The sequence below is a fragment of the Podarcis vaucheri genome (genome assembly GCF_965113315.1).
Source record: "Podarcis vaucheri genome assembly, chromosome: 14".
In the NCBI taxonomy this organism is placed as follows: domain Eukaryota; kingdom Metazoa; phylum Chordata; class Lepidosauria; order Squamata; family Lacertidae; genus Podarcis; species Podarcis vaucheri.
Genome location: NC_138752.1, coordinates 4,811,605 through 4,837,464, shown reverse-complemented (window position 1 = coordinate 4,837,464; position 25,860 = coordinate 4,811,605). Strand labels below are relative to the sequence as shown.

Here is a 25,860-nt window from a genome sequence, read left to right as displayed (position 1 = left end):
GAGCAGGCAAGCTAGTCCTGGGAGCTGCAGGGGGACCGATGACCTGACTGGATCTGAGGAACCACCCCCTCCCCAGTCCTTAAAACGTTTTCGCTCAAAGGGCCCATTTCCTCGAAAGCAAAGACCAAACCAGAAGGGGCCAGAGGAGCCCAGATGCGCGACAAAAGCCCATCCAATCCAGAAGCCCAGGATCTCCTGTGGCGGCGGCGGGGGGGGGGGGGCGTTGGGAGGCGAAGGCAGCCCGGCAGCCCAGCGGGTTCGAGCCTTGCCTGGGCAGGGGCTGCGCGCGTCTACACGGGAGTAGAGGGGGTGGGAAGAGCGAGCGAGCGCGGGGTCCCCGTTAAAGCTCTCGCTAGCGCTGCTTGTGGTCACAGCCAAGCAAGCTCGTCTCCCATCTGGCTCAGCCTCGCTCCGCTCTGCCTCTCCCCGCCGCCCCCCCCCCCCAGCATCATTCCCGTTCGCAGCCTCCTTCTTCTGCCCCCTCTCCGCCTCCCCCGCCCCGTCCTGCCGGCCCAGGGAGCCACCCTGGCCCAGCCGCCGCGGCCGCCCCCCCGGGCGCGCTCGCCGTCTCCGAAGCCGGGCCGGGAGGGGGCAGAGGCGGCGGCGGCAGCAGCAGCAGCAGCAGCACCAGCGGCAGCCGCGCCAAGGCGAGGCGGCGCGATCGCCCAGCCAGAAACATGGAGTCCGCGCCGGCAGCCGCCGAGCCCGCCGTCGCCGCCGCCGAGCCGGGCTCCGAAGCCGCCGCCGCCGCGGCCACGGCCGGCGCTGCAGCCCGGGATCCCGCGGCCGGCGCGGAGCTGGCCCGGAAAGGAGAAGCGCCGCCGCCGCCGCCGCCGCCTCCCAACCGCAGGCAGAGCTACTCGGGCAGCAGCAGCAGCAGCAGCGGCGGAGCAGGAGGAGGTAGGAAAGCGGGGAAGGGGGAGGGGAGGGGGAGGGGAGGGGGGGAGAGAGAAGCCCCCTCCGCCGGGATCCCCGCGGCCAGGGCCGGGGTCGACCCACGATTGCGTCTCCTTTCCGTCTCCAGATATGTATATAAGTATGTGTATATATATGTGTGCGTGCGTGTTTGTATAGGGGTGTATGTACAGTATGTATATGTGTGCACATATATATATGTATATGTATATGTATATCTGGTTCGACATGCTACCTTGCAAACTTTTAATGGATTTTTTTTTTAAAAAAAAGAAAAAGAAACCACAAGCCTTTGCTTCCATGACAAGCCCGGCCTTTTGGTGGGAGGAGACTCCGAAGGCCCGTTCACACGTTCCCCCTGGTTGGAATGTTTTTGTTTTCGGAACTGGCCTGCCTGAAAAGGCGCGCTTGCCTTTCTCAGCACGTGTCCCGGGCGAGGCGCGGGAGGCGAAGGGCCGGGCTCGTCTTTGCCGACGTGCACGTGTAGAGGCGAGGACGCGGGACTGGCCAGAGCAGCAAAAACATCGCCCCGCCGGAAAATAAAAGTCCTCAAATGCCATTTTGGGTCTGGGATTTGGGGTGTGGGATTTATCTCCCACAAGGCAAAGAGGGTTTCAGCCCCAAGTCAAGGAATCAAACACTTTGGATTGGCAGGTGCTTCTCCTTCTCCCTCTCTCCCCGACTCCTTTTAAATATAGGTGTCTGTTTTGTTCCATTATTAAATGGTGGGCAGAGTTTTGGAGGGGCGGGGCTGGCTTCTTGCGTGGTTTCTTCCTGAAGCGTGTTGATGGAAGCGTTCAGACGAGCTCGAGGAGCTCCGTGTTTGCACACTGGGGTGGTGCAGTTGTTTCCTTTGGAGTTGTTGCTGGCAGGTGGAGGCCGTTGACCTCTCCTTCCTGGATCTGGCAGGAGTCCTCTGCTCGCCTCTCCTTTTTGAACGTCCCGCGTTGCGCGCTTTTCTCACGGTCTGGAGGCGAGCGCAGGTCAGGTCCTCTTGACACGTGCAGGTCACGCGAAGTTCAGCGCCGGGCGGACGGCGGCTTCACCGTCGGCGAAACAAAAAAGACCTCGCGGTTGCTGATGGATGCGGGGGCGCGCGCGCGTTTTGCAACGCGGGTCTACCTGGCTTTTTTAGCGCAGGGAGGCGAGCGCCCCCCTTTTCTGCTTGGCGTGCCAACGGTTAAAGCCCAGAGGACTCCCAGAAACGTGGATTGGTGTGATCTGCTTTCTTTGTGATGATGAAGGATTAACTCTCCTCTGTAAATAAAGTAGGCATGGAGGAGAGATGCGGAACCGATTCACCAGGTTGTGAGAACGTAGCCATGCTCGCCTTGCTATGCCAAGCTACAAGTTGGATTTAGCAAGCCCATAGCTAGAAGACTGTCTTCTGTCAGTGGGGGTTATTATTTTGGAGGCGGGGGAGCTGTCGGCACAGCACTGGAGACAGAGGACCTGGGCTTGGAGAGGGAAGGGGGCTTGCAAAGGCAGGCTGGTGCCCCCCTCTCGACGCTGCTCAAAATATGGCTGATCATGTGCGCTCCAATATTATTTGTTGTTGTTGTTTGTTCCTCCCAATTTAGGCCACGCCTTCCATTCCGAGCAGCTGCCTCCTTGGCTGGCGATCCCCGTACAGCGGGCGGGGGGGGGCGGAATAAAAGATGATAGACACCCCTTGAAATCAGGAGTGCGTGCTTGCGAGTGTGTGTGTGTGTGGGGGGGCAATTTCCCGAGATTTTTTTAATGCAACTCTAGGGAGTGGAAGAAATGTGTATAATTGTATTTGCAATACGTATAGAGAGAGACATTTTTTGGCATTTGCAAGGGACCTTGGGATGGTGGCTTCCACGAAAAGGAATGTAAAAGCTGGTTACATAACAACGTTAATCAGAAACACTGGCGAAAATGTGTCTGAGGAGAGCCAGATTTTTTTTTTTTGGGGGGGGGAATGTTTACGAAGCGGCAGGACTTTTGCTGTTATACAACCTCCCTTTTCTTTTTTTGCTGGCTCCATCCCTCCTTAACTTTCTCTGTTTTCAGATAGCTTAATCCCACCTTATTGTTTACCCTGGAATTTTCCTCCCCCTTCAAGAAGAGAGGGGGGGTGAGAGAGTGAAATCTACAGTGTGCAGAGAATACTCCTGCACTCCTCTCCCTCTCTCTCTCTCTGCACATCTCTGTTTCCTTCCCAGCCTGAGCCATGCAAGTCTGTGGGAAATTATGTAACCAGAGTTGAAGTGTGTGTGTGTGCCTGTTATTATTGCCATAGAAATAAAAAAAAGGCCTGGGAGAAGGAGTTGAAGGCGACCTCGACAGTTGATGGCGATGGCGACTTGTGCTCCATCCTTATCACGGTGATCTTAAATGGTTTAGGCTTTTGAAACTGCTAACCTGCTGACCCAAATGTGCAGTGATGCTGCTTTGCTCTCTTTCTCTATCCTCATTGTCCCCCGCCCACCCCCAAACCAATTGTAGAGAGGATTAAATCAGGAGGGAAAGTGAAAATGTACACAGGCTCTGTGTGTGTGTCTCAGCACGCAAGCACTGCCCTTATGTAACAACCTGAATGGAAGTAACGGGGGGGGGGGGATACGTAAGTTAAGGGGACCGGCTGAGTTCAGGGGCGGGAGAGCATCCACCAAGGAAAGCCTTAGCTGAGGGTGGGGGGGTGCAATGGGCCTCCTTTGTGGATGGCAACACTGAGCAAAGCAGAAATGTATCTGCTTTTGCAGGAGTTCTGGCTTCTATGCTCAGGAGAAGGGAAATGTTTGCAATGGCTGTTATGATGATGATGATGTAATAATGAAGTTGGCAGAAAATAGTATCTGCTTCCAGTGTGTAAAATGGTTGGAAAAGTGGAACTGGCATTTCCTTCTAGCATAACACCTGCAGCAGAGCTGGAAGCTCACTGACTCTCTGAGCAAAGGCTTTGTGGATGAAGGCTGCAGCTGCCTGCCATTTGATATCCTTAGGGGTGTAGTGGAAGGGGAACCTGACTCGGGATTTATTCCAAGTGGGAGTGATGTCATCTGCCAGAGTGCTGGAATCATTGATGAAGTCTCCTTGCTCCAGCCACTGAATGTAGTGATGAGGAAGCTTACAAGTTTGTGACAGGGTTAGCATAGTTTTCTCATAATGAGAAAAATAACCAAGCAGAGAGGCTAGATACTGCTTTTCTTTGATGGAGGTCCTACTTCAGGTGAGCAGTTTAACCAGTAACACTTCTTCGCAAGATTGTTTGCATTTCTAATCCAAAGTTAAAGTCTGCATTTCTGCATTTGACTCAATGTGTTTTACAGGTTGAAGCTTTGGAGTTGGATAAGTAAGCAACACTGAATTCAATGGAGCTTAGCTCTAGGAAGCTACGCATAGGGTTACATTCATGCTAAACTTCACAAATTTGGAATATTTATTTATTTGGACACTAAGATCCAACTCCAAGGGCCTTCTGGCTGTTCCTTCACTGCAAGAAGTGAGGTTAGAGGGAAACAGGTAGAGGGCTTTCTCAGTAGTCGTGTCTGTCCTTTGGAATGCCCTCCCATCAGATGTAAAGGAAATAAACAACTACCCAGTATTTGACTTTTAGAAGACATCCGAAAGCAGCCCTGTATAGGGAAGTTTTCAATGTTTGATGTCTTACTGTGTTTTTATTTGTAGGACGCTGCCCATGCTGCCTGGGGTAACCCAGTTAGATGGGCAACATATAAATAATAAATAATAAAATTATAGAATTGTAGAGTTGGAAGGGACCCCAAGGGTCATCTAGTCCACCCCCCTGCAATGGAGGAATCTCAGATAAAGCATCCACGACAGATGGCCATCCGACCTCTGCTTAAAAACCTCCTGAGGGAGACCATTTCACTAACCAAGAGCTCTTACTGTCAGAAAGTTTTTTCATATGTTTAGTCAGAATCTCCTTTCTTACAACTTGAAGCCATTGCCTCGAGTCCTACCCTCCAGAGAAGAGAAAACAAGCTTGTTCCCTTTTCCATGTGACAGCCCTTGAGATATTTGAAGATGGCTACCATATCTCTTCTCAGTCTCCTCTTTTCCAGGCTAAACATGTCCCGCTCCAACCGTTCTTCATAAGGCTTGTTTTAAAAACCCTTGATCATCTTGGTTGCCCTCTTCTGCACACATTCCAGCTTGTCAACATCCTTCTTAAATTGTGGTGCCCAGAACTGGACACAGTATTCCAGGTGTGGTCTGGCCAAGGCAGAGCAGAGTGGTACTATTACTGTACTTCCCTTGATGTGGACGCTATACTTCTGTTGATGCAGCCTAGACTAGCACTAACTTTCCCCCCCTGCTGTATCACACTATTGACTCATGTTCAGCTTGTGGTCCACTAAGAACCCTAGTTCCTTTTCACATCTACTGCTAGTAAGCCAAGTGTTCCCCATCCTATATGTGTGCAGCAGGTTCTTCCTGCCTAAGTGCAGAACCTTACATTTGTCCCTAATGAAATTCATGTTGTTACCTTGTGCCCAGCTCTCCAATCTACTAAGGTCCTTTTGAATTCTAATTCTGTCTTCTGTGGCATTAGCTATCCCTCTCAGTTTGATGTCATCTGCAAATTGGATGAGCATCCCCTCAGTTCCTTCATCCAAGTCATTTATAAAGACATTGAACAACAATGGGCCCAGGGCAGAAACCTGTGGCACCTCACTTGTCACTTTCCCCCAGGATGCTGAGGAACCCTTAATAGGTACTCTTTGGGTACAGTCTGTCAACCTGCTACAAAGCCATCTAACAGTTAACTGACATTTTACCAGCTTCCTCACAAGCTTCCTCACCAGTTTCCTCACAAGAATATCACTTTGTCAAAAGCCTTACTGACATCAAGATACACTATGTCCCTGATTCACCAAGTTTGTAATTCCATCAAAAAAGAAATGAGGTTCGTCTGGCATGACTTTTTTTTTTTTTGAGAAACCTATCCTGGGTCTCAGTAATCACATCATCCCTTTCTAAATGCTCACAGGCCAACTGTTGAATTATCTGTTCTAGGACCTTCCCTAGTACTCTTCTCAAGCTCACCGGTCAGTAGTTAGCTGGATCTTTCCCCCCCTTTTGAAGATGGGGACAACACTTGCCCACTTCCAGTCTGTAGAGACCTCACCTGTTCTCCCAGAATCCTCAAAGATCATAGACAGGATCTATGAGATTACATCTGCAAGCTCCTTTAGTATCCTTGGATGCAGCTCATCAGGCTCTGGAGATTTGAATTCATTTAAAGTAGCTGGGTGTTTCTCCCATGGAAACTTTCAAAAATGTATAAAAATGTGCCAAATAATTGTTGGAGATGCGGAGACTCAGGAACATTCTACCATATGTGGTGGACATGTAGGAAAATACAGGTATTCTGGGAGAGTATACATGCAGAACTGCAAAAAATGCTAAAGATCTCTTTCAATAAAAAACCAGAGGCCTACCTCCTAGGAATAACAGATTTGGATATTCCACAAAAGAGGAAGGGTATTTTTTTATATGCGACGACGGCAGGAAGACATCGCAGCAAAATGGAAGAGTAATGAAATCCCCTCTATACAATATTGGATCCAAAAGCTGACAGAATATGCCGAATTAGATGGTTTATATATATAAAAAAAGAATAAATCAAAACAGGAATTTGTTTCTAAATGGGAGGTTTTCAAAGAATATCTGAAAAATAAATATAGTAATTTAAATTCTGTTGCAGCATTCGAGGAACTTTAGTAATAGTTGCAAGGTAGATATAAGAAATTAGATTTATTGAGAATAAGTTTAATTATGAAAAAAATGTGTATTGGCAATAAGTGATATGAATTTGAAATATGGAATAGACGGGAGGTTGGGTCTTTAGTGTTAAGACCAATAGATCTTTTATTGTTTGCTAAGAAAATTATGTGTCTATGGTTACTTTTGTAATTTGTGTGTAATTTGGTATTTGGGTTTTTGTTGTTGTTTTTCTTGTTGTATAAATAAAAAACTTTATTAAAAAAAATTAAGTAGCTAGGTGTTTCTTTCCTACCTCTTTTACTATCTTGGGCTGCAGCTCCCTTCTCACACCATTTATTCTGTTATCACCAGGTTGGGCACCACTTTCCTTTTGGGTGAAGACAAGGGAAAAGTAGGTGTTGAGTAGTTCTGCCTTTTCTCTGTCACCTAATAGCATTTCTCCGTGTTCCCCATGCAGAGGACCTAACCACTTGCTTGTTCTTCCTCTCACTTTGGACACAGCCGAAGAAACCTTTATTATTATTATTATTATTATTATTATTATTATTATTATTATTATCCCTCTCTTGCAAGCCTGAGCTCATTCTGAGCTTTAGCCAGCCTGACTTTCCCCCTGCAACTGTTGGCTACTTATATATACTCCTCCTTTGTGATTTCTCCTTTCCTCCATTTCTTATACATGCCCTTCTTAATCTCAGCTCATCTGTAAGCTCCTTATGCAGCCGCACCGGTTTCCTTAGATGTCTCCCACTTTTCTTTCTTGTTGGTTTTGTCTGCATTTGGGCCTTCAATAGTTCTCCTTTTAGGAACTCCCATCCTTCTTGGACTCCCTTCTCATTGAATATGTCTGACCACAGGATCACACCCAGTAGCTCCTTAAGCTTTTTGAAACTGGCCTTCTTAAAGTCCAGAGTGTGTGTCTGACTACACTCAGCTTTCCCTTGCCTTTGTATGATCACTTCCTCCCAGGTTTCTGAGTTCTTCCACTTATTTGATCAGTTCCTCCCTGTTGCTTCTTCCGCCTTCTGGGAAATGAAATTGTCAGCAAGGCAATGGGGGAATTTGTTGGACCTTACACCCTTGGCAGCATTTGAGTTTCAACAGATATCAGGGAAATTGAAGTCTCCCATGACTACTATGTTTGGAAATCTTCTTTAGGAAGGCATCTTTCAAGTTTTTAGTCTGGCTTGGGGGTCTATAGCAGAGACCCACAGTAAGGTCACTGTTGTTTCTCTCTCTTACATTTTTTACCCATATATTCTCAATCTGCTTTTCATACTCCAGATCATGGAGTATATAAGTGTACATATACCGGTATATACAATTGTACATATCCTTTACTACTAGTACTACTAGTACTACTAGTACTACTAATATTGATTTCAGTAAGTCTTTTGAGTATTATGTGGCACCTGTAACAGTGCCAGTTCTGCCAATCAAAGCAGTTGAGTGGGCACATGTAAGGTAAGGTGGGAACAATAATGTGAAAGGACTAGTTTGTATGGGTTAAATTGTGCATAAACACAGTGTACACCAAGTCACACACATGGCGGTATCAAAGGCATCATGCATCAATAGGATGTTTTGGTTTTCCTTTTGATACAACTGGAAAAATTTTACTTCCATCCTGCCCTGCCCCAGCCTCTTTCGCTGTTGCTGCTGCCACTGCCAAGATCGCTTAAGCAGCTTGTGGCTGTTGGCTTTTGAGGAGCAACAGTAAAAGTCTTGCTGAATGGCAGAAATGCATTAGTGCTGTAGTGGCAGCAACCCGCTGCGGTGTCTTTCATTTTGTAATTTGATCTAATAATTTTTGATAGAGTTCTAAAGCAACCCACTAGGACGGTGGCAAGTTTTAAGGAATAGATGTGCTCCAAGAAGCGACACCAGGGCTGGCATTATAGCAGCGTGAAAAGGTGCTGTGGAAAGGAAGCCAGCAGCAGTGTAAGAGCAAGCTGAATGCAAAAGCTGGCTGGAGGTGGCAAAGTAGCACTTGGATTGAGATGACCTCCATTGTCGGACTCAGTTGCATTACAGCTTTCAAGGATGCCGGTTTACTGCTGGGATTGTGCTGTTTCTGCACAAAAGAGACACTGGAAGATGGGGTAGAGAAAGAAATATAAGATAGGAACATGAGATGTGTTTGCAGGATCAGGCCATGGGGGCCCATGTCATGCAATATCCTCTTCCCACAGTGGCCAGCCAGGTGCCGTGGAAAACCAGCAAGTAGGACCAGAGCACAAGAGCTCTGCCTCTCTCCCTCCCTCCTGTGGTTTCCAGCAACTGGTATTCAGAAGCATTTACTGCCTCCAAACAGGGAGGCAGACAGAGCATAGCCATTGTGGCTAGGAGCCATCCATAACCTTTTCCATGCCTTTGCCCAATCCTTTTATAAGGATTAAAATCTTTAAATGAGTTCTTGCACACTGCAGGGGTTTGCAGAGCCTCCAACCCCCTGCTCCGTGCTTGTGTCATGTCAAGGAGTGGCATTCGAATTATGGGATGGTGCCTCGGCTCTGTCCCAAGATTGTGTGGCACTGCTACCATGTTAGATATGGACATCTCTGCACAGTCTAGTCTCTGTGCCCAGATGATCCGTGCATTCTGGAACCCTGCACAATGAGGGTTTTTCTGGAACATGTGGAAAGCCTTTGCATGGAGAAGTCTGAGCAAGCAGTTGTCCTTTGCAGATGTGCATGCCTAATGCACAGACCATCTGGGGCCTCCCTGCCCTGTTTGATGCCCCTTCGCCTAACGCAGGTGTGTAGAGCGCTGTGGGAGTGTTTGTGGTTCAGTCTGCGGGTGGGCAAATGTGCATCCTTGAGCCCAGCCAAGGCTAAAAGCTTGCTGACTTGTCTTACCCTGTTGGCCAGCTGTATAATGTGAACTGCTTTTAGCTTCTCTGAGCTGCTTTCAAAACAGTAAAAGCGTCCTGTGCCACCTTAAAGGCTAACAGATTGATTGCACCATACGCCTTCATGGACTGTATCCCACTCCATCAGGAGCTGGGCTGTAGTCCAAGAAAGCTGCTGCCACAATAAATCTGTTAGTCTTTAAGATGCCACAGGACTCTTAAGCTGTTGCAACAGACTAATATGACTGAGAGCTGTTCCAGGTGTCTCTGCCACCCTGTAAATTGGGAAAGATGTTCACGAGTGCTGAGGGTTCAGCTGCTTGAAACTTGGTAGAGGTCTGTTTCTTTTGAGCATATTTCTGGCTATGCTTATTAACATGTGTGTACCTTTGTCTCTATCTTGACCCTGTGGCATGTTGAACAATGGAAGCGTGATGCCTGGTTGCTTGAGGAACTAGATTTCATCCTTCAAGATTACTGGCTTATCTCTACATGACAAACTTGTGTCAATTTTATACCAGTTTAGCTGAAACAGCTTACTCACCAAGAATCCAAGGAATTTACACTTGGTCGAGAGCTGAGAATTCTGCTTCACTCTCCTTCCTATAGAACTACAGTTCCCAGAATTCCTTGGGAGGGAAACATAATAACTACTCTTTCAGGTCCATATGGGGATGGGGAACCTGTGGCCCTTCAGATGCTTTTGGACTACATCTCCAACCATCCTTGACCATTGGTCATGCTGGCTGGGCCTGATGGGAATTGGAGCCCAGCAATATCTGGAGGGTAATTGATCTCCCATCCCTGATCTATAGCGTAGATATCTCCTGCAAATTTCAGGCTGCCATGGCTTCTGTTAAGACGGCTGGCTGACCCATTGTGCTACCTGAACCGTTGTGAAGAAAAGACAGGCAGTTGTAATATTACTGACGTAAGACTTCATGCTCCTTTGCATGAAGTCCCCTTTGGTCTGGGTGTTGTCTTTAGAATACAGAACTGGGTTGTCAGCTCTGCAGAAAAACTCAAGGCTTCAGAAAGTAGAATTCATGTTATTTCTATTTAGGCTATTATAATTAGGTAATGATGTTATCTCAAATCAGAAGGAGATGGAGCAGCCTCACAAGAAGATCCCCTGCTTTGGCTATTTAGCTTTCTTGTGTATGTGGAGTTTCAGCCATTTTCCCTGACTGATTTCATAAAATTTACATACACACCACTTGATTGTAAAAAAGCAACCCCTCCACACACCTCTAAATGGTTTACATAAAAATAAAACAATAAAATTACCAATAAGAAGAATTAACAACAGTCATTTAAGACTTTAAAACTTAAAAGAAAATAGACTAAAAATGGATTCGAGCTTGCAACAGCTTTCTAAGCATCTGGATAGGCTTGCCTAAACAAAAATGTTCTTAGCAGTGAAGGTGTCTGTCTGACATCAATAAGCAGGGAGTTCCAAGGTGTGGAACAGATATTATGTGGCATCTGTAACACCGATCAAAGTGGTCGGGCATCCATGTATGGGGTAGAGTGACCTCTTAGGTAAAGTGGACTTGTTGCCGTGGCTGCACCCAAATCCAGATTCGGAGTGTTCTCACACAGCCCAGACCAGTGGCTAGAAGCTGAGCAGGCCAAGATTACTGCCTCATTAATAGGGAAGGTGCCCAGCAACATTTTGGTCACACCTAGCGAATCCAGAGCTCTCATACTAGAATCATAGAATCATAGAGTTGGAAGAGACCACAAGGGCCATCGAGTCCAACCCCCTGCCAAGCAGGAAACTGCCTGCTACTCACAAGGGCTGCTGTTACACACCTATTTCCTCCGTAACCTGTACCATTCCTAGTCGAGGCCCTTCCTGGGGTGTCTGCTTAGAGAGAGGCTCAGCGAGGGGCCAGAAGGGAGAGCATCTTTTTCATTGTGGTCCCCTGACTGTGGAATGCTCTTCCCAGCAAGGCCCGCCTGGTGCTGACATGGCTTCTTTTTGATGCCTGGAATATGTGCCAGCTGTGCTTGATGCTAATGTCGCTCTGGATTGCTGATATGTTTGCATGATGCATGAATGTTCAAAGCAAGAAGGTGTCTGTTTTCACAGTGCTGGGCTGGTTGTGGCTGTTGCTGTGCGTATGTGTGTGTTGGTTGCACCTCCTGGCAGTTGATACATCATGGGAGAGGCAATCCTGGGGAATCTGTGTTCGATTTAGTAAGAAAAACATCTTAGTCCTTGTGTGGAAATGCCTGGCCATTGTATGATGAAATAACTGAAGGCATCTTGGTGGGTTTCTAGTGGCCATTGGAGGTGCTCAGTGCACTCCCTCGCTCACATCCCCCTGGGTCTACAGCTCACACCTTTAGGCTCCCCACCCACCTGCAGTTTTAAACATTGTCCAAAATACCCTTCCCCCTTCCACTAATTGACGTCCAGCTGACAACCCCCCCCCGCTCTTCTCACATGGGCATTTTTCTTACTTTTGGACTCTGCAGTGTTGTCTGGAGCCAGGCAGTCCTGGTATATTTTAAGAATGATGCACCCCGTGATTTAGAGACTTCCCACTTATGGAGACATCAGTTCTCCCTTTGGCAATTCGTGGGTAATGATAAATCATCTCCAGAGAGGAGAATATGTGCTTCTCTCTTCCTAGCAAAGAGTCAGCCTGACTCCCATGCATCTAAGTGAAGTCCCACTGAGTTCAGTGGATTTACTCTGAAGTAAGTGTGTGCACCACCACCACGGTTTAAGAGCTTTCAGAGCTCTAGTGGTTGGCCTTTGAGACAGCAAGGGAGATACGTCCCCCAATACTTTATGTGTTTTTGTTGTAGGGCATGGGTGTAGCCAAGGGGGGCGGCAGCTGCCCCCCATCAAGTAAAACAATAGAAATACTAAACTAACTGACCAGTCGCCTCAGTTCTGCCTCCCCAAGAAAAGTCCTGACCCCCTAGCAAAAACCCTGGCTGAGCCCATGTTGTAGGAATATGGGAGAAATTTGACTCAGTTTGTACTTAAAGGCAAATCTGCCAGATCCACACTATCCAAAACAATATGGAGAACTGAAACACAGACGTCCTTAGAAATCCTCCCTTCAGATTTTGCAGGTCTCTGGAATGCTGTTCTCCAGCCCAGTAAAGTATGCAAAAATGCATTGTTTTAGGGGAAATAACATACAAAAATGCATAATAGATAATAGAAATATCAGTTAAAACAGTTAAAAAAACTATTAAAAAAGTTATTAAAATACAGATTACAAATATATTAAATACATATTAAGGCATACAGCAACTTTCCACATGTCTGTGTAGGCTTGTCTGATCAAAATTGTTTTTAGCAGATGCCAAAAACAGTACAATGAAGGCACCTGCCTAATGTCAATAGGCAAGGAGTTCCAAAGTGTAAGAACTGTCACATTAAAAGATGGATTTTAAACAAGTGCAAAATGAGTTTTATGGTTATGTGGTGCTTGTGGTTGGGCAGGGGGAAAGAGAAAAATTTATAGAAAGCATTGACATTTCATACAATTTATAAAAACGAAACAGCCACACTAAATGGTTGGCATCCATCTGTTTCGGAAGTGCCTTTGCTGGTGAAGTCAGACCTTTGGAGAGTTACAGCGCCTGCTGTGACTGTAGAGATCGATATGAGAGAGACATGTTTTAATGCAACTGGGGAGATGGAGGTGTCTGGTTCAGCTGCGGCAAATGTACCACTAAGCACCACAAACTACCTTACATATGAGTCAGTCCAGAACAACCATTTCCATTGCTAAATCAATGGAGACTAATAATGCAAGCTCCCACCCTGACTAGCCCAGGCAAAATTTTGGATTTTGGTGGCTGGTGCTTCTGCTGTTTCATAGCCCTGAGCTATGGAGTTGATTTTTCAACTGCTTTTTCTACCCTTTGGGGATTCATCAGCCATCAGGCTCAAACTGAAGCACAAAACTTCCAGGGGCTGCGTACAGACTCTGGAGGGCTGTCCTTGAGCAACTGCAATTGTTCAGTGGCAGTGGGGAGAAATGGTCATTCTGTGCCTTAAGAACAGGGGTCAGCAAACTTTTTCAGCAGGGGGCCGGTCCACTGTCCCTCAGACCTTGTGGGGGGCCGGAACTTATTTTGGGGGGAAAAAATTGAATGAATTTCTATGCCCCACGAATAACCCAGAGATGCATTTTAAATCAAAGCACACATTCTACTCATGTAAAAACATGCTGATTCCAGGACTGTCCGCGGGCCGGATTTAGAAGGCGATTGGGTCAGATTCAGCCCCCGGGCTTTAGTTTGCCTACCCATGCTTAAGAGTTTTGTGAGCTCTTTGCTTGGCCCCACACCTTCTCCCTGCCCTTTCCTCTCTGTGTAAAACCCACTTCTTGTTTTACCCTTCTCTTTTAAATCCTACTTGTGTGAGAGCCACTCCTGTGAAAGAAAGGCCAACCCCTGTGTCCAACCCCTCAGCTTCAGCCCATTGTGTGGAGGGACGAGAAATTTCCCTGAAAGCCTGCAAATGGTTAGGCATATTCTTGGAGTCATAAGGACTAGAATGTTACCACCAGCAGGCATGAGTTGGCTTTCTAGCTCTTTCTCTTTCTCAATGCTCCTGCTAAATTGCAGAATATGCAAGCAGCTCTGAATATATTCAGAATGCCTTTTGAAATAATACATTTTTCTACTTCGCTACATTGAGAGAGAATTTGAGAGTCACTGGAACCTTCTGCTTCTTATCATTCCTGCCTCGACCGCCACGTCTCCCCGTGGTGGCCCAGTTGTTCCACTTCTGCTCTGCTGATGTGGCCCTTTGCTGGTTACCTTCATTTTTACTCCTTTGAATGTTTTGCTCCCTGATTATGAGCAAAAGGCTGCTCCCGCCCCCTTCTTCTTCCCTAGCACGAGTTGAACTTCTTGATAGCGTAACAAATTTTAGCTTAGCTTGCTACTATTCTAATGAGCTTCCTTCTGGCTAGATAAAAAAAAAAAAAATTAAGCTGCAGCCTTGCTGGAAAAGATTCCTGCACACGGATTTGACAACTAAGTTTAGCCGATTGTTAAAAAGCAAGCTATGATTATGGGCTGGCAGCCTGTGCTACCAGTTCTGAATTTTAAAGAAGCAGAGATCTAATGCTTATTGGCAAAACAATCCCCGCTCGAAACAATATGTTTCAGAAAGGGGGGGGGCAGCCTGAGCAGCTTTGGCATTTTTGCCAAGAGGGTGGGGGGGGGGAGAGCACATGCCTGTTTTTCAAGCTGCTTCGGCTCCCCCTAGAGAAAAGCATCTCTACTTCCATCCTTTAGGGACCAGGTAATAAAGTCCCTCTGGAATGATCTGCCCTTTATTTGGAAATGAAATACATTGCTCCAAAAATGTCTCTTCAGCAACCCTTTTATGGATTCTGATGTAGATTATTCTCTTAGCTGCTCAAATATTTGTTGAATATTTGATAACTTTCTTGGGCATGCCATGCTTTTTATTTTGTTTTCATAAGACCATGAGACGAGCCTGCTAGATCAGACCCGTGACCCATCCAAGCAGATGCAGCACCCAAAGGCAAGAGCCCTCTGCCCTCCTGTGGGTCCTGGCAACTGGTACTGTAGCCAGGACTCAGAAGCATTGCTGCTGCCTCTTGTGGAGGCCCAGGACAGCCCCCATGGCGAATGGGAATGGATAGACTTATCCTCCATGAATATGTCCAATCCATCACTGCGTCCTGTGGGAGAGAGTTCCACAGTTTAACTATGCACAGAATGAAGAAGTACTTTCTTGTGTCTATCCTAAGTCTTTCAACACTGGATGTTCATGAGTTCTTGTGTAATGAGAAAGGAAGAGAAACTTTTCTCTGTCCATTTCTCCGTGCCATGCTTAATTTTATAAACTTCTGGTATAGTACCTCATCCTTGTCTTTTTTTAAAACTAAAAAAAGTCCCAAATGCTGCAGCCTTTTCTCATAGGAGAGTCACTCTATCCCTTCATCATTCTATATAATATAACATAATATAGATGCATATAATATAATTATAAAATCTCTCTCTCTCTCTTTCTCATGATGCTAGATTTTGGGTCTGTCAAATGAATCTGATGATCCAGGATCAATCTGAATCAGAGCAAGAAATGCTGTGAAATCTGGAGCACTCTGATTTTGATTTAAAAAAGAAATCACATTTGGTAAAATTTGACTGGAAAAAACTGCATTTGTGTGTGCGTGTATTTGGCATATATGTTTCAACTCTGCCGTTGCCCAAATGGCTGTTGCATTCACTGTTTTTGTATGAATGCTTCTGATATCAGATTGAATCTGCAACATGGGGTTTATAGTATCTCATAATAAAAATATTGTGGCATTTGCAACAACATGTGTGCTTTAAAATATCAGAACACAGCCAAAAAAATACAGAAGAAACATTGCTGCAGCATGAAAGTGTGGAAATCCTTCCAAAGGAGCATGCAATAGATGTGACTTGAGGCTTCTGGATTCTAGCAATGCTGCCAGAATAATATTTGGAACAGACAGAAAAGCACTAGTTGAATCAAATTCCTTGGCACTGCATTTGAAGCAAGCTGCATTTTTCCAGGTTAGATTTCTTGGATGGCACTGTATTTAAATTCTCCTCCCCCATCTATGGAGAACACCATAAACATTAGAGTTCTTAACAGGAAGTTTTAAAATTGCCCCATGAGACAGTGTGGCTTCTATGGTTTGGCAAGCAGCAGAACGTCCCCTGTTACAGTTTTAAACAGCCAAGTAACTTTTTGCTGGATGCCTTTGCAAGAGTATTAGTACATATTTAGGATTATTGAACAGTATAGTCTCTCTTGTACTCTACCATTACAGGATGCAGGTGGAAAGTTGTAGGTCTGAATACTCCCATATGAAGCAAAAATCCCTGAACACAGACATAACCTGAGGGGAGAGAAGCGTAAGCCAGACCCCTTTCCCTGACATGCTAGCTTTCTACAGGCATTTGAAGTTCTACAATATTGAGCCCCTCCACTTCCAGTCCTGCAGTGGTCCTAACCATGATGGCTACATACCCTCCAGCACAAAGCAGTCCAAATCCAGGATACCATCTTCCATATCCCACACAAGATTGCAGACATGAAAAAATGCTTCTTGGGGCATGGTGCGCAAAAACACACATTTTGGGGCACTGCACAAGATTGGAGACCTGGAAAAAAGCACGTGGTGGGTTTTTTTCTGCTCGAAATTGCACGAGAGCAAGGTTCCCCAAATGGCTGCTTTACTCTCACAGGAAAAAATGGCATGTCCCGGTTTTGAGAGTTGGCAGTTGGCAGATATGTGGCTCTGTTTTACCTCCACTGTCGGAGGCAGTGAACTTCTGAATACTAGTTTCTGGGAATCAAATAGGCATTTGGTTGGCCACTATAAGAACAGGAGGCTGAACTAGATGGGTCATTGGCCTGATCCAGCCCAGCTCTTCTTCTGGAATCATAGAATTGTTGAGTTGGAAGGGACACCAAGAGTCATCTAGTCCAACCCTCTGTGGTGCAGGAAGTACACCTTATCTTCTCACTGTTGGGGAGGGGGGAAGGCTTGACCACTCAGTTCTGCTACCAGTGCCCATTTAGGCAAAACCACCACCAGGGCATGATCACCCTCACAGCATTTGAGTCAGCCAGAGTCATTTCTGGGCTGGGACCACTTTCCTGCTCCTCCAGTTCACCTCTGTCTCGCTGCTTCCCTTCCCTTCCCATAGCATCAGTGACAGCAGGCCCTGTGGAAGCTCAATGATATTGCCTGCTCTTTATCCTTCAACAAGGTTCATGGAAGCAAAGTAGCTGCAGCATTTTCACTTCTGCAGATGGGCAAGCCTGCCAGCCTGCCAGGATCCGCCATGGAGGAGCCAGAGACATCTGTGATAGTGAGTGAATTAGGTACCTCGCCAGGTCTGACCCCCACAGTGCTGCCGTTTGGGAGCAGAAGCTTTCATGTGAATGGTGTTGAGCTTTCTCCTCTTGCTTGGTGTATGTTCTCTTTCTCTGGAACAATGAAAAAGGAAATCAGCCGTAGGGGTGTATTTGAAGATGCAATGCCAAGCAACAGTTTTATGCTACTTCTATGATTTGCAGGAATACAGGGTTGGACAAAAGAATGCTGAGAATTCCAAGCAGATTGTAACTCTACAGAGGAATAAATTCTGTGCATGTAGCAAAGTCCCGGGTTCAGTGCCCAGCAACGTCGGGTAGGGTGGAGGATGTCCCCTTGCATAAAATCAGCAGTTCAAAAAATACATTATTTTTAAAAGAAAAATTGCCCATTAAAATGCATATCAATCTTATTTTTAAAAATCTATTTTAAAAATTTGTATACAGTGGTACCTTAGTTTACGAACTGAATCCGTTCCGGAAGTCCACTCTTAAACCGAAACCGTTCTTAAACCGAGGCGTGCTTTCCCTAATGAGGCCTCCCACTGCCAGTGCCTTTTTACCGTTCGGATTCTGTTCTTAGACCGAGGTAAAGTTCTTAAACCAGGACACTACTTCCGGTTTTGCGGAGTCCGTAAACCGAATCGTTCATAAACAGGACTGTTCTTTAACCAAGGTACCACTGTATTGCTTTATTGTCAAAACCTCTAAGCAGTTCCTATTTTTTTTAGGTCAACTTGCTTTCGTCTTCTGAATTTTATTGAAAATCTTGGTGTGTACTGTATTTTATGATTTGTGTAAACTGATTAGCAGTTTCTAATAAATTTTAAAATTGAGAGAGAGAGAGAAAGTCCCTTTGCCTGAAATCCTGGAGAGCTGCTGCCAGTCTGTGTTCATGCTACTGAGTTTGATGGACCAATAGTCTGACTGGGCGGGGTGGGGGGGCAGGACATGGTTGAGGTATATAATGTCATGCATGGTGTGCAGAAAGATGACCAAGAGGAGTCTTTCTCCTTCTTTCATAATACTGGAACCTGGTGGAGTCATCCTTCAAAGCTGAGTGTTTAGGAAAGACTAATGGAAGAACTTGTTCACACAACACATCTTCAGCCTTTGGAACTCACTGCCACAAGCCGTGGTGCTGGCCACCAACCTGGGCAGCTATTAGAGGGATTAGACAAAGCCATGGAGGATAAAGCTATCAGCAGCTAGCCGTCATGATGGCCGTGTAGTGCCTCGAGGATCAGAGGCAACATGCCTCTGAATGTCAGTTGCGAGGGGAGGCAAGCAGGGAGAGTGCTGTTGTGCTCTGGTCATGTTTCCATTTATTTATTTATTTCATAAAATTTACACCGACACGGATATTCAGAAGAAGGGGTCATATGTGCCTAATAATAATAATAATAATAATACTGGAAGACTGTAGGAATTATCTAATATTAAAGGTCTGGAGAAAGAGATTTAATTCATCTTTAAGTGTTGCCTTTCTCGTGAGAGGCTCTGGCAGATGGCTGATTCAAAGTGCGTTTACCTTGAGCTCAGTTGCATTAGACTGACAGCTTTTTATAGTCAATTGGATAAGGCAGCAGCCGTCAGAATGGGAGCAGCAGTGTGGGGACAGATAATGGGGGCCCTGAAACGATGATCCGAAAGTGAGCTCAGTCCATGACGTGCTTCCAGTTTAGCTTGTTGTGAAGGCAAGTAGTTACATGCATGCATGCATGCATGCACGCACACACACACACACACGCATGCACACACCATGGGAGATTTTGGGCACTTTGTGGTATGCTTGTTGGACGCATATGTCAGGTGAGCAGGCAAGCACCTACACCCATTCACCTTTCTTTGGCCTGGGGCCCCATTCACCCTTGTCCATCCCTGCAGGGCCCCGTATTGCCAGTGGTGGGCATGGCCGGAGGTGGGCACAGCCAACCTGCCCTCTTACATGTGTGCGTGCACACATGCCCAGAGGCACACAGCCCCTCCTCTTTAGATGATGTGTGCAGATCAGCTCAGGCAATTGAGTTATCAGCCTGCTGGCCAGATGCACCCACCCCAGTGCTGTGTCTGCTTTACCTTTCTCCTCGGTGCCCGATTCTGCGCCATGAAACTTTCTGTCCCAAGGCATCATGCTGTTAAGTGCAGCTAGGTAGCTATTTTGTAAGCACTGGGCTCTGTATCCTCTTACTTTGAAATGTGGCAAGCTAGCCGCCCTGCTGTGTTTAGGCCCTGCCCCCTTGCCCATTCCAGTGAAGGAAGCCCTAGACTTCTGTCCCAAAGGCAGAAGAACACTGAAAGCTGCTTTGCTGGGGCTCCATCCAGCTAGCTCAGTATTGCCAACATGGCAGGGGGTTTCCAGGGTTCCAGGCAGGGAACACTTGCAGAGCTTTCTGGGATTGAAGCTGAGACCTTCTGCAGGCCAAGCAGGGGCTCTGGCACCAAAAGAGTTAATACCGAGATTTTTGATTATTTTTTTTTTAAAGCTCCCAATAGCCAGGCTGAATCTCACCCTAACATGAAGGGCTAGAAGCAGGAGCAAGGTGCCTTTAAATCTCACAGATCACTTGACAGAGACACATCTTTGGCAAGAGGCCTCATGTCCCAAACCTGCAGAGTTAAATTTACCCAGCCTGACAACTGTATACTGAGGGTTGAGTTACATAACAGCAGTTGCTGTGTTTCACATTGCACTAATCCTAAAACAGAGATAATGCAGACCCTGCAAAACTGAATCTTTGCTGTGTGCGGAAGCTGGTGTGGTGACAGGACTTGCTCTTTCCTATATGTACGTTCAAGTTGCCGCTTCTTTATGTTCTGCCATTTGGGCCACCTGCTAGCTTCTGAATATTTGAATTATAGGCCTGCAAGTCAACAGCACGGAGCTGCTGTGATCTAGTGGATGGGGAGCTGGACTAGGAGCAGGGAGTCCTGGGTTCAAGTTCTGTCCTTGGGCCAGTTACTCCCTCCTAGCTTTAACCCACCTTACAGGATTGTTGTGAGAATTACAATCCCGGGGTGGGGAAGAACCATGTTCAACACCTTGAGCCTTGAAGAAGAGTGGGGTTAAAATGCAATTAATAACCCAAGAAATAGCTCAGGCCTGGCAGGTGGGTGTTAGTGCAAGGCAAGAACTGTGATACTGAAACCATTTCTCAGCAGGAACTTTGGGGTTCCACTTAAAACCCAGAGCTGCTCTCCCTCCCACTGACCCTTAGGTTTTGTGATCAACTGGACTGCCAGTAGCAGATTGAGCTTCCACCCAGAGAACTTCCATGATTAAACCATAGGTGGCTGTCAACCCAACATTTAAGTATCACTGGTCTGTAGGCAATGGCCATGTATATCCTCAAGTGTTTTTATCTTGAAAGGCTATATTTGTAGTCGGTGGGTGGGGGGACATTTCTCACTTGCATGGAAACAAAAAAGCCACAACGGCCTGAGGTCTCCTGCCTCATCTCCTGATCACGGATCTTTTCATGAGTAACATTATGGCTCAACTTTTTGTAGCCCTGCTGAGAATATGTCCAAGGAGGCAGCCTGGTACTTTTCCTAAGCAGTTGTGTTTCACTTTTGCACATGTGGAAATTTGGGCATTGTGTTTCCCCCCTTGGAGTGCCCCCCCCATGGTCAGGGAAGATGGGAGTTGGAGCCTGACAACATCTTGGCTGCAGGGGGAGAGTGTCAGTGCTCTGTTGACTCAGTGCCAAAACACCAGGACAAAGGAATGGCTGCCTGAGATCTAATCCAGCCTCCTGCATCTGACAGTTGTTAGCATTGCATGCTTCAGAAGGAAGAGTGAGAGGACCAGCAGGAGCCAGATGTCAGAACACCTTCTGCTAATCCTGAATAGTTGCTGTAGCTTCTGAAGACATGGCTTTCTCTGACCTTTCTGTGTAGGCAAGATTAAAGAAATTTTGATACTCCCCTCCCTACCCCCCAAAAAGGATTGAATCTGAGAGTGGAGAGATTTCCCCAAAATTGCTCTAAAATTTGTTCTGTTCTCTGTGCAGAGACTCTACTTGTTTGTGAATCTTCCTTAAACCTTTGTCTCCTGCCTTTGATTATTGGAGAGTATAAAGCAGAAAACAGATTTTTCTTTTTGCAAGTTTATTTTTGTTGGTCTCAACAGTGGCTCCCACTCTGGGCATTTTTTGGCAGATGTAGTCAATGCTGCTGACATTCCTCTTTGCTACTCCCATTTGCCCACACTGTCCTCAGCAGCCATTTCGTCTGATTGGTTATAGTGACTCAAACAATTTTTGCCTATGATGTTAAACCTAGTGTCTGATGTGATGTTTTCACAGATGGCTAAAGGGAGTCACATAAGAGGCCACAGCCAACTGGGTTCAGTGGCATTCTGGGCAACTAAGGCCAAGGTGAGGGCAAAGGACGTGGTAAGGAAATGGCATTTTGCAGGAGCCACAGACAAGGGAACACAGAAGTGTTTTGAGTAGCACTTAAACCATTTGGATGCTTGGAGGGAAGGGTATTTCCCCCCAGGATTTCCCAAAATTAGTCAATATTCCTCCCAGTAAAGAGAGCCTAGTTAATCTACGTATTCTTGCCTACAGATTAACTAGGCAGCACCAACTATCAGTGCTCATAGGCTGTTAACTGTGTGTGCTAAGTAGAAGTTAAAATCTTTTCCTCCTGCTCCCAAAGAAACAGCAGGCAGACAATTGCTTGTTAGCAATGCTCGAACCACCACCAGCAGCACTGTGTCAACCTGCTCAAGATGGCTTATAGGGGAATAAATGGCTAATTGGAGTCTCACTCAAACAAGACAAGCAGGACTGAGTCTGAAGAAACTATTAAGCCCGTGCTTCTGTGCCCAAAGGTACTTGTTCTTGTTGGTACATTTATATATATAGAAAAAGAGAATTTCCTAGGTACCAATATCCAAGTTTGGGACAAGTTCTCTTTGATGAGAGAACCTCAGCGGAGATTTAAAATCACAAAGTATCAGCAAAGTAAAGCGTAGAAATATAGGTTTAGACTCTTAAAACATGCCCTTCCAAGTTCCTTAAAAGTTTACCTCTTCCCCCAGCATAGGAAAAGACCGCAGGTTTGGTAAAATGGTTTACTTACAAATTCTTCAAAGGTCTGGTTCATGTGCTTTTCCATACATCAGTCAGAAAAGTTGCATAGGCAGTAAAATGTAGTTTACTTACAAAGTGGTAGAAGTTCCTAGATTATTGGTATAGGAACTCAACAGTTCCTGATGAGAGCCATATGGCTGAGCCGCAGCAACCAGTGCAAACCACTTCACACGCTGAGCTTCTCAAGTAGACTGAGTACAACAGTAACTTGATGACTCATTTTCTCCCAAGGTAAAGGGAAGTGACATAGCTAAGCCTAGCAGGACACATTACTCTATGGTCCTAACCTCTTCATTCATTTAGACTTAAGCATGCTGGTTATATGAGGCTGCTTATCGCACAGTACTGTCAGTGTCGTTGTTGTTGTTGTTGTTGTTTTAAAGTGTTGGTTCATGTGCCAAGGCACCATTTAAGCATCGGGGGGGCGGGGCGGGCAGGCCTATCACATGGGCTATTAAATTACTCATAATTGGGTGCAACTTTTACTAATCTGGTTGGACACTGTGAGAACTGGATGCTGGAAAAAATAATTTTCTGATTATTTTCCCTTGGTGTTGGAAGCTGTCACCATGTTTGGGTTTCAGAGGATGACAGCCATGCAGCTGATAAGCCAATAACTCACTCTGTGCGTTTGCTTGAAGAAATGTCTGCTGATGACAGGATTCAAGCTTCTTTCTCCACCCCAGTTCTTAGAGCTGAAACAGAGGAGAGATGAGCTGCCTAGGAGGAATCTGTTGCGGGCCATACCTTTAAAGAATATAAGATGAGCCTGCTGGATCAGGCAAAAGAGGACCCATCTCATCCAGGATCCTGCTTTCACATTAGCCAACCAGGTGCTTGTAGGAAACTGACAAGCAGGACCCAAGCAAAGAGCCCTTTTCCCTCCTGCTGTCTCAAGCAACTGGTGTTCAGAAGCATTGCTGTATCCAGTCATGGAGACAGAACATAGCCATCATGGTCGCCTTATCCTACATGAATATGTCCAATCCATCCAAGTTGGTGGTCCTCACTGCCTCCTGTGGGAATGAGCTCCATAGTTTAACTATGGGCTGTATGAAGGCGGATTTATTCACTGCATGTTGGGTCTGGGAGGGAGGCGTTTATCCTTGATCTAGGAGGGCATAACTCAGTGATCAAGACTTTTCCTGCAGAGAGGAAAACCCATGACACTTCTAGTCAAGCAAAGGATCAGGTAGCCCAGCCTTTGTCAAGGCAGCCCTCCAGTTCTTATTGGACTACAACTCCCATCAGCCCCTGCCACTATAACCAATGGTAATAGAATAACAGGATCATGGAATTGTAGAGCTTGAAGGGACACTAAGGGTCATCTAGTCCAACCCCCTGCAATGCAGGAATCTCAGCTAAATTATCCATGACAGATGGTCATTCAACCTCGGCTTTAAAACCTCCAAGGAAGGAGAGCCCATAACCTTCTGAGGTAGACCATTCCACTAACCAACAGCTCTTACTGTCAGAAAGTTTTTCCTGATGACGAGTCAAAATCTCCTTTCTTGTAACTTGAAACCATTGGTTTGAGTCCCTGGCTCCAGAGTAGGAGAAAACAAGCTTGCTGTATCCTCCACGTGACATCCCTTAAGATAGTTGAAGATGGCTATCATACCTCCTCTCAATCTCCACTTTTCCAGGCTAAACATACCCAGCTCCTTCAAGCACTCCTTGCATGACTTAGTTTCCAGACCCTTAATCATCTTGGTTGCCCTTCTCTGTACACGTTCCAGCTTGTCAACATCCTTCTTAAATTGTGGTGTGCAGAAGTGGACACAATATTCCAGGTGTGATCTGACCAAGACATAATAGAGTGGTACTCTTACTTCCCTTGATCTGGACACTACTGCTGATGCAGCCTAGAACAGCATTAGCTTTTTGTTGTTGCTGCACCACACTACTGACTCGTTCACCTTGTGGTCCACCAAGACCCCTAGATCCTTTTAACAAGTGCTGTTAGTAATCAAGGTGACCCCCATCTTATATTTGTGCATCTGGTTCTTCCTGCCTAAGTGCAGAACCTTACATTTGTTGCTATTGAGATTGATTTTGTTAGCTTGTGCCCAACTCTCCAATCTGTTACGGTCATTCTGAATTGTGATTCTGCCTTCTGCAGCCTTACTGTAGCTACCCCTCCTAGTTTGTTGTTATCTGCAAATTTAATGAGAACCCCCTCAATTTCTTCATCCAAATTGTTTATAAAGATGTTGAACAACAGTGAGACCAAGACAGGATGATGAGGAACCATTAATGAGTACTCTTTGGGTCCGGTCCATCAACCAGCTACAAATCCACCTAACAGTTACCTTGTTCAACCCACATTTTACCAGCTTCCTCACAAAAATATCATACCCTCCTAGTTTGTTGTCATCTGCAAACTAGATGAGCACCCCCTTAATAGGTACCCTTTGCGTCCAGTCTGTCAACCAGCTACAAAGCCATCTAACAGTTAACTGACATTTTACCAGCTTCTTCATAAGCTTTATCATCAGTTTCCTCACAATAATGTCATGGGGGACTTTGTCAAAAGCCTTACTGAAATCAAGATACACTATGTCCACAGCATCCCCCTGATCCATCAAATTGGTAGTTCCAACAAAAAAAGAAACGAGGCTTGTCTGGCATGACTTATTTTTGAGAAACCCATGCTGGGTCTTAGTAATCACAGTATCCTTTTCTAAATGCTCGCAGACTGACTGTTGAATTCTAGGACCTGTTCTAGGACCTGGGTCTTCTCCCCCCCCCCCACTTTGAAGATGGGGGAAACATTTGCCCGCCTCCAGTCTGTAGAGACCTCACCTGTTCTCCAATAATTCTCAAAGATTGTAGACAAAGGCTCTGAAATTTCATCCGCAAGCTCCTTTAGTACCCTTGGATGCAGCTCATCGGGCCCCGGAGATCTGAATTCATTTAAAGTAGCTAGGGGTTCCCTTCCTACCTCTTTTCCTATCTTGAGCTGCAGCTCCTCCTTACATCATTTATTCTGTTATCACCAGGTTGAGCATCACTTTTCTTTTGGGTGAAGACAGAGGCAAAGTAGGTGTTGAGTAATTCCGCCTTCTCTCTGTCACCCAATAGCATTTCTCCATCTTCTCTTCCATCATGTATAATTGAACACAGCAGCACATGTATAATTGAGCATGTGGAGTAAATATGCTGCTTGATTTGTTCAACTGGAACACTTCAATTTATGAAAGGGGAAGTGCAGTGGGAGTGGGGGGAGGAAAGGCAATTCTACTCGATGCAAAAGGGATTAAAAGTATGAAAGTAACATCTGCAACCCAGTGTCTCAGTAAGGGGCTACTGTCCAGCCAGCCAGTTCTGCCCCCTTCCAGGACACTCCATTCCATAGCGCTCTCTCTCTCTCTCTCTCTCTCTCTCTCTCTCTCTCTCTCTCTCCA

General features: G+C 46.0%; 1 protein-coding gene and 1 long non-coding RNA gene across 4 annotated transcripts in view; one reads left to right on the top strand and one right to left on the bottom strand.

Moving 5' to 3' along the window:
* The first annotated feature begins 366 nt into the window (after positions 1-366).
* The window catches only part of RORA (RAR related orphan receptor A), a 375,892-nt gene continuing 350,398 nt past the window's right edge, over positions 367-25,860 (top strand). The window contains exon 1 of one of the 3 annotated variants that reach the window (XM_082198096.1): positions 367-900. In XM_082198096.1, the coding sequence (XP_082054222.1) occupies positions 678-900 (223 nt within the window). In that variant the 5' untranslated portion in view covers positions 367-677. Of the gene's footprint in view, positions 901-1,011; positions 1,037-25,860 lie in introns of those variants that run through there. The other 2 variants (XM_082198091.1, XM_082198093.1) reach the window with 2 other exon arrangements.
* On the bottom strand, positions 14,916-23,162 carry LOC309518235. The gene is made up of 3 exons (XR_014213394.1): positions 23,076-23,162; positions 17,365-17,465; positions 14,916-15,177 (listed from the first exon to the last, which is right to left on the bottom strand). It is a non-coding gene; the product is annotated as an uncharacterized lncRNA (long non-coding RNA).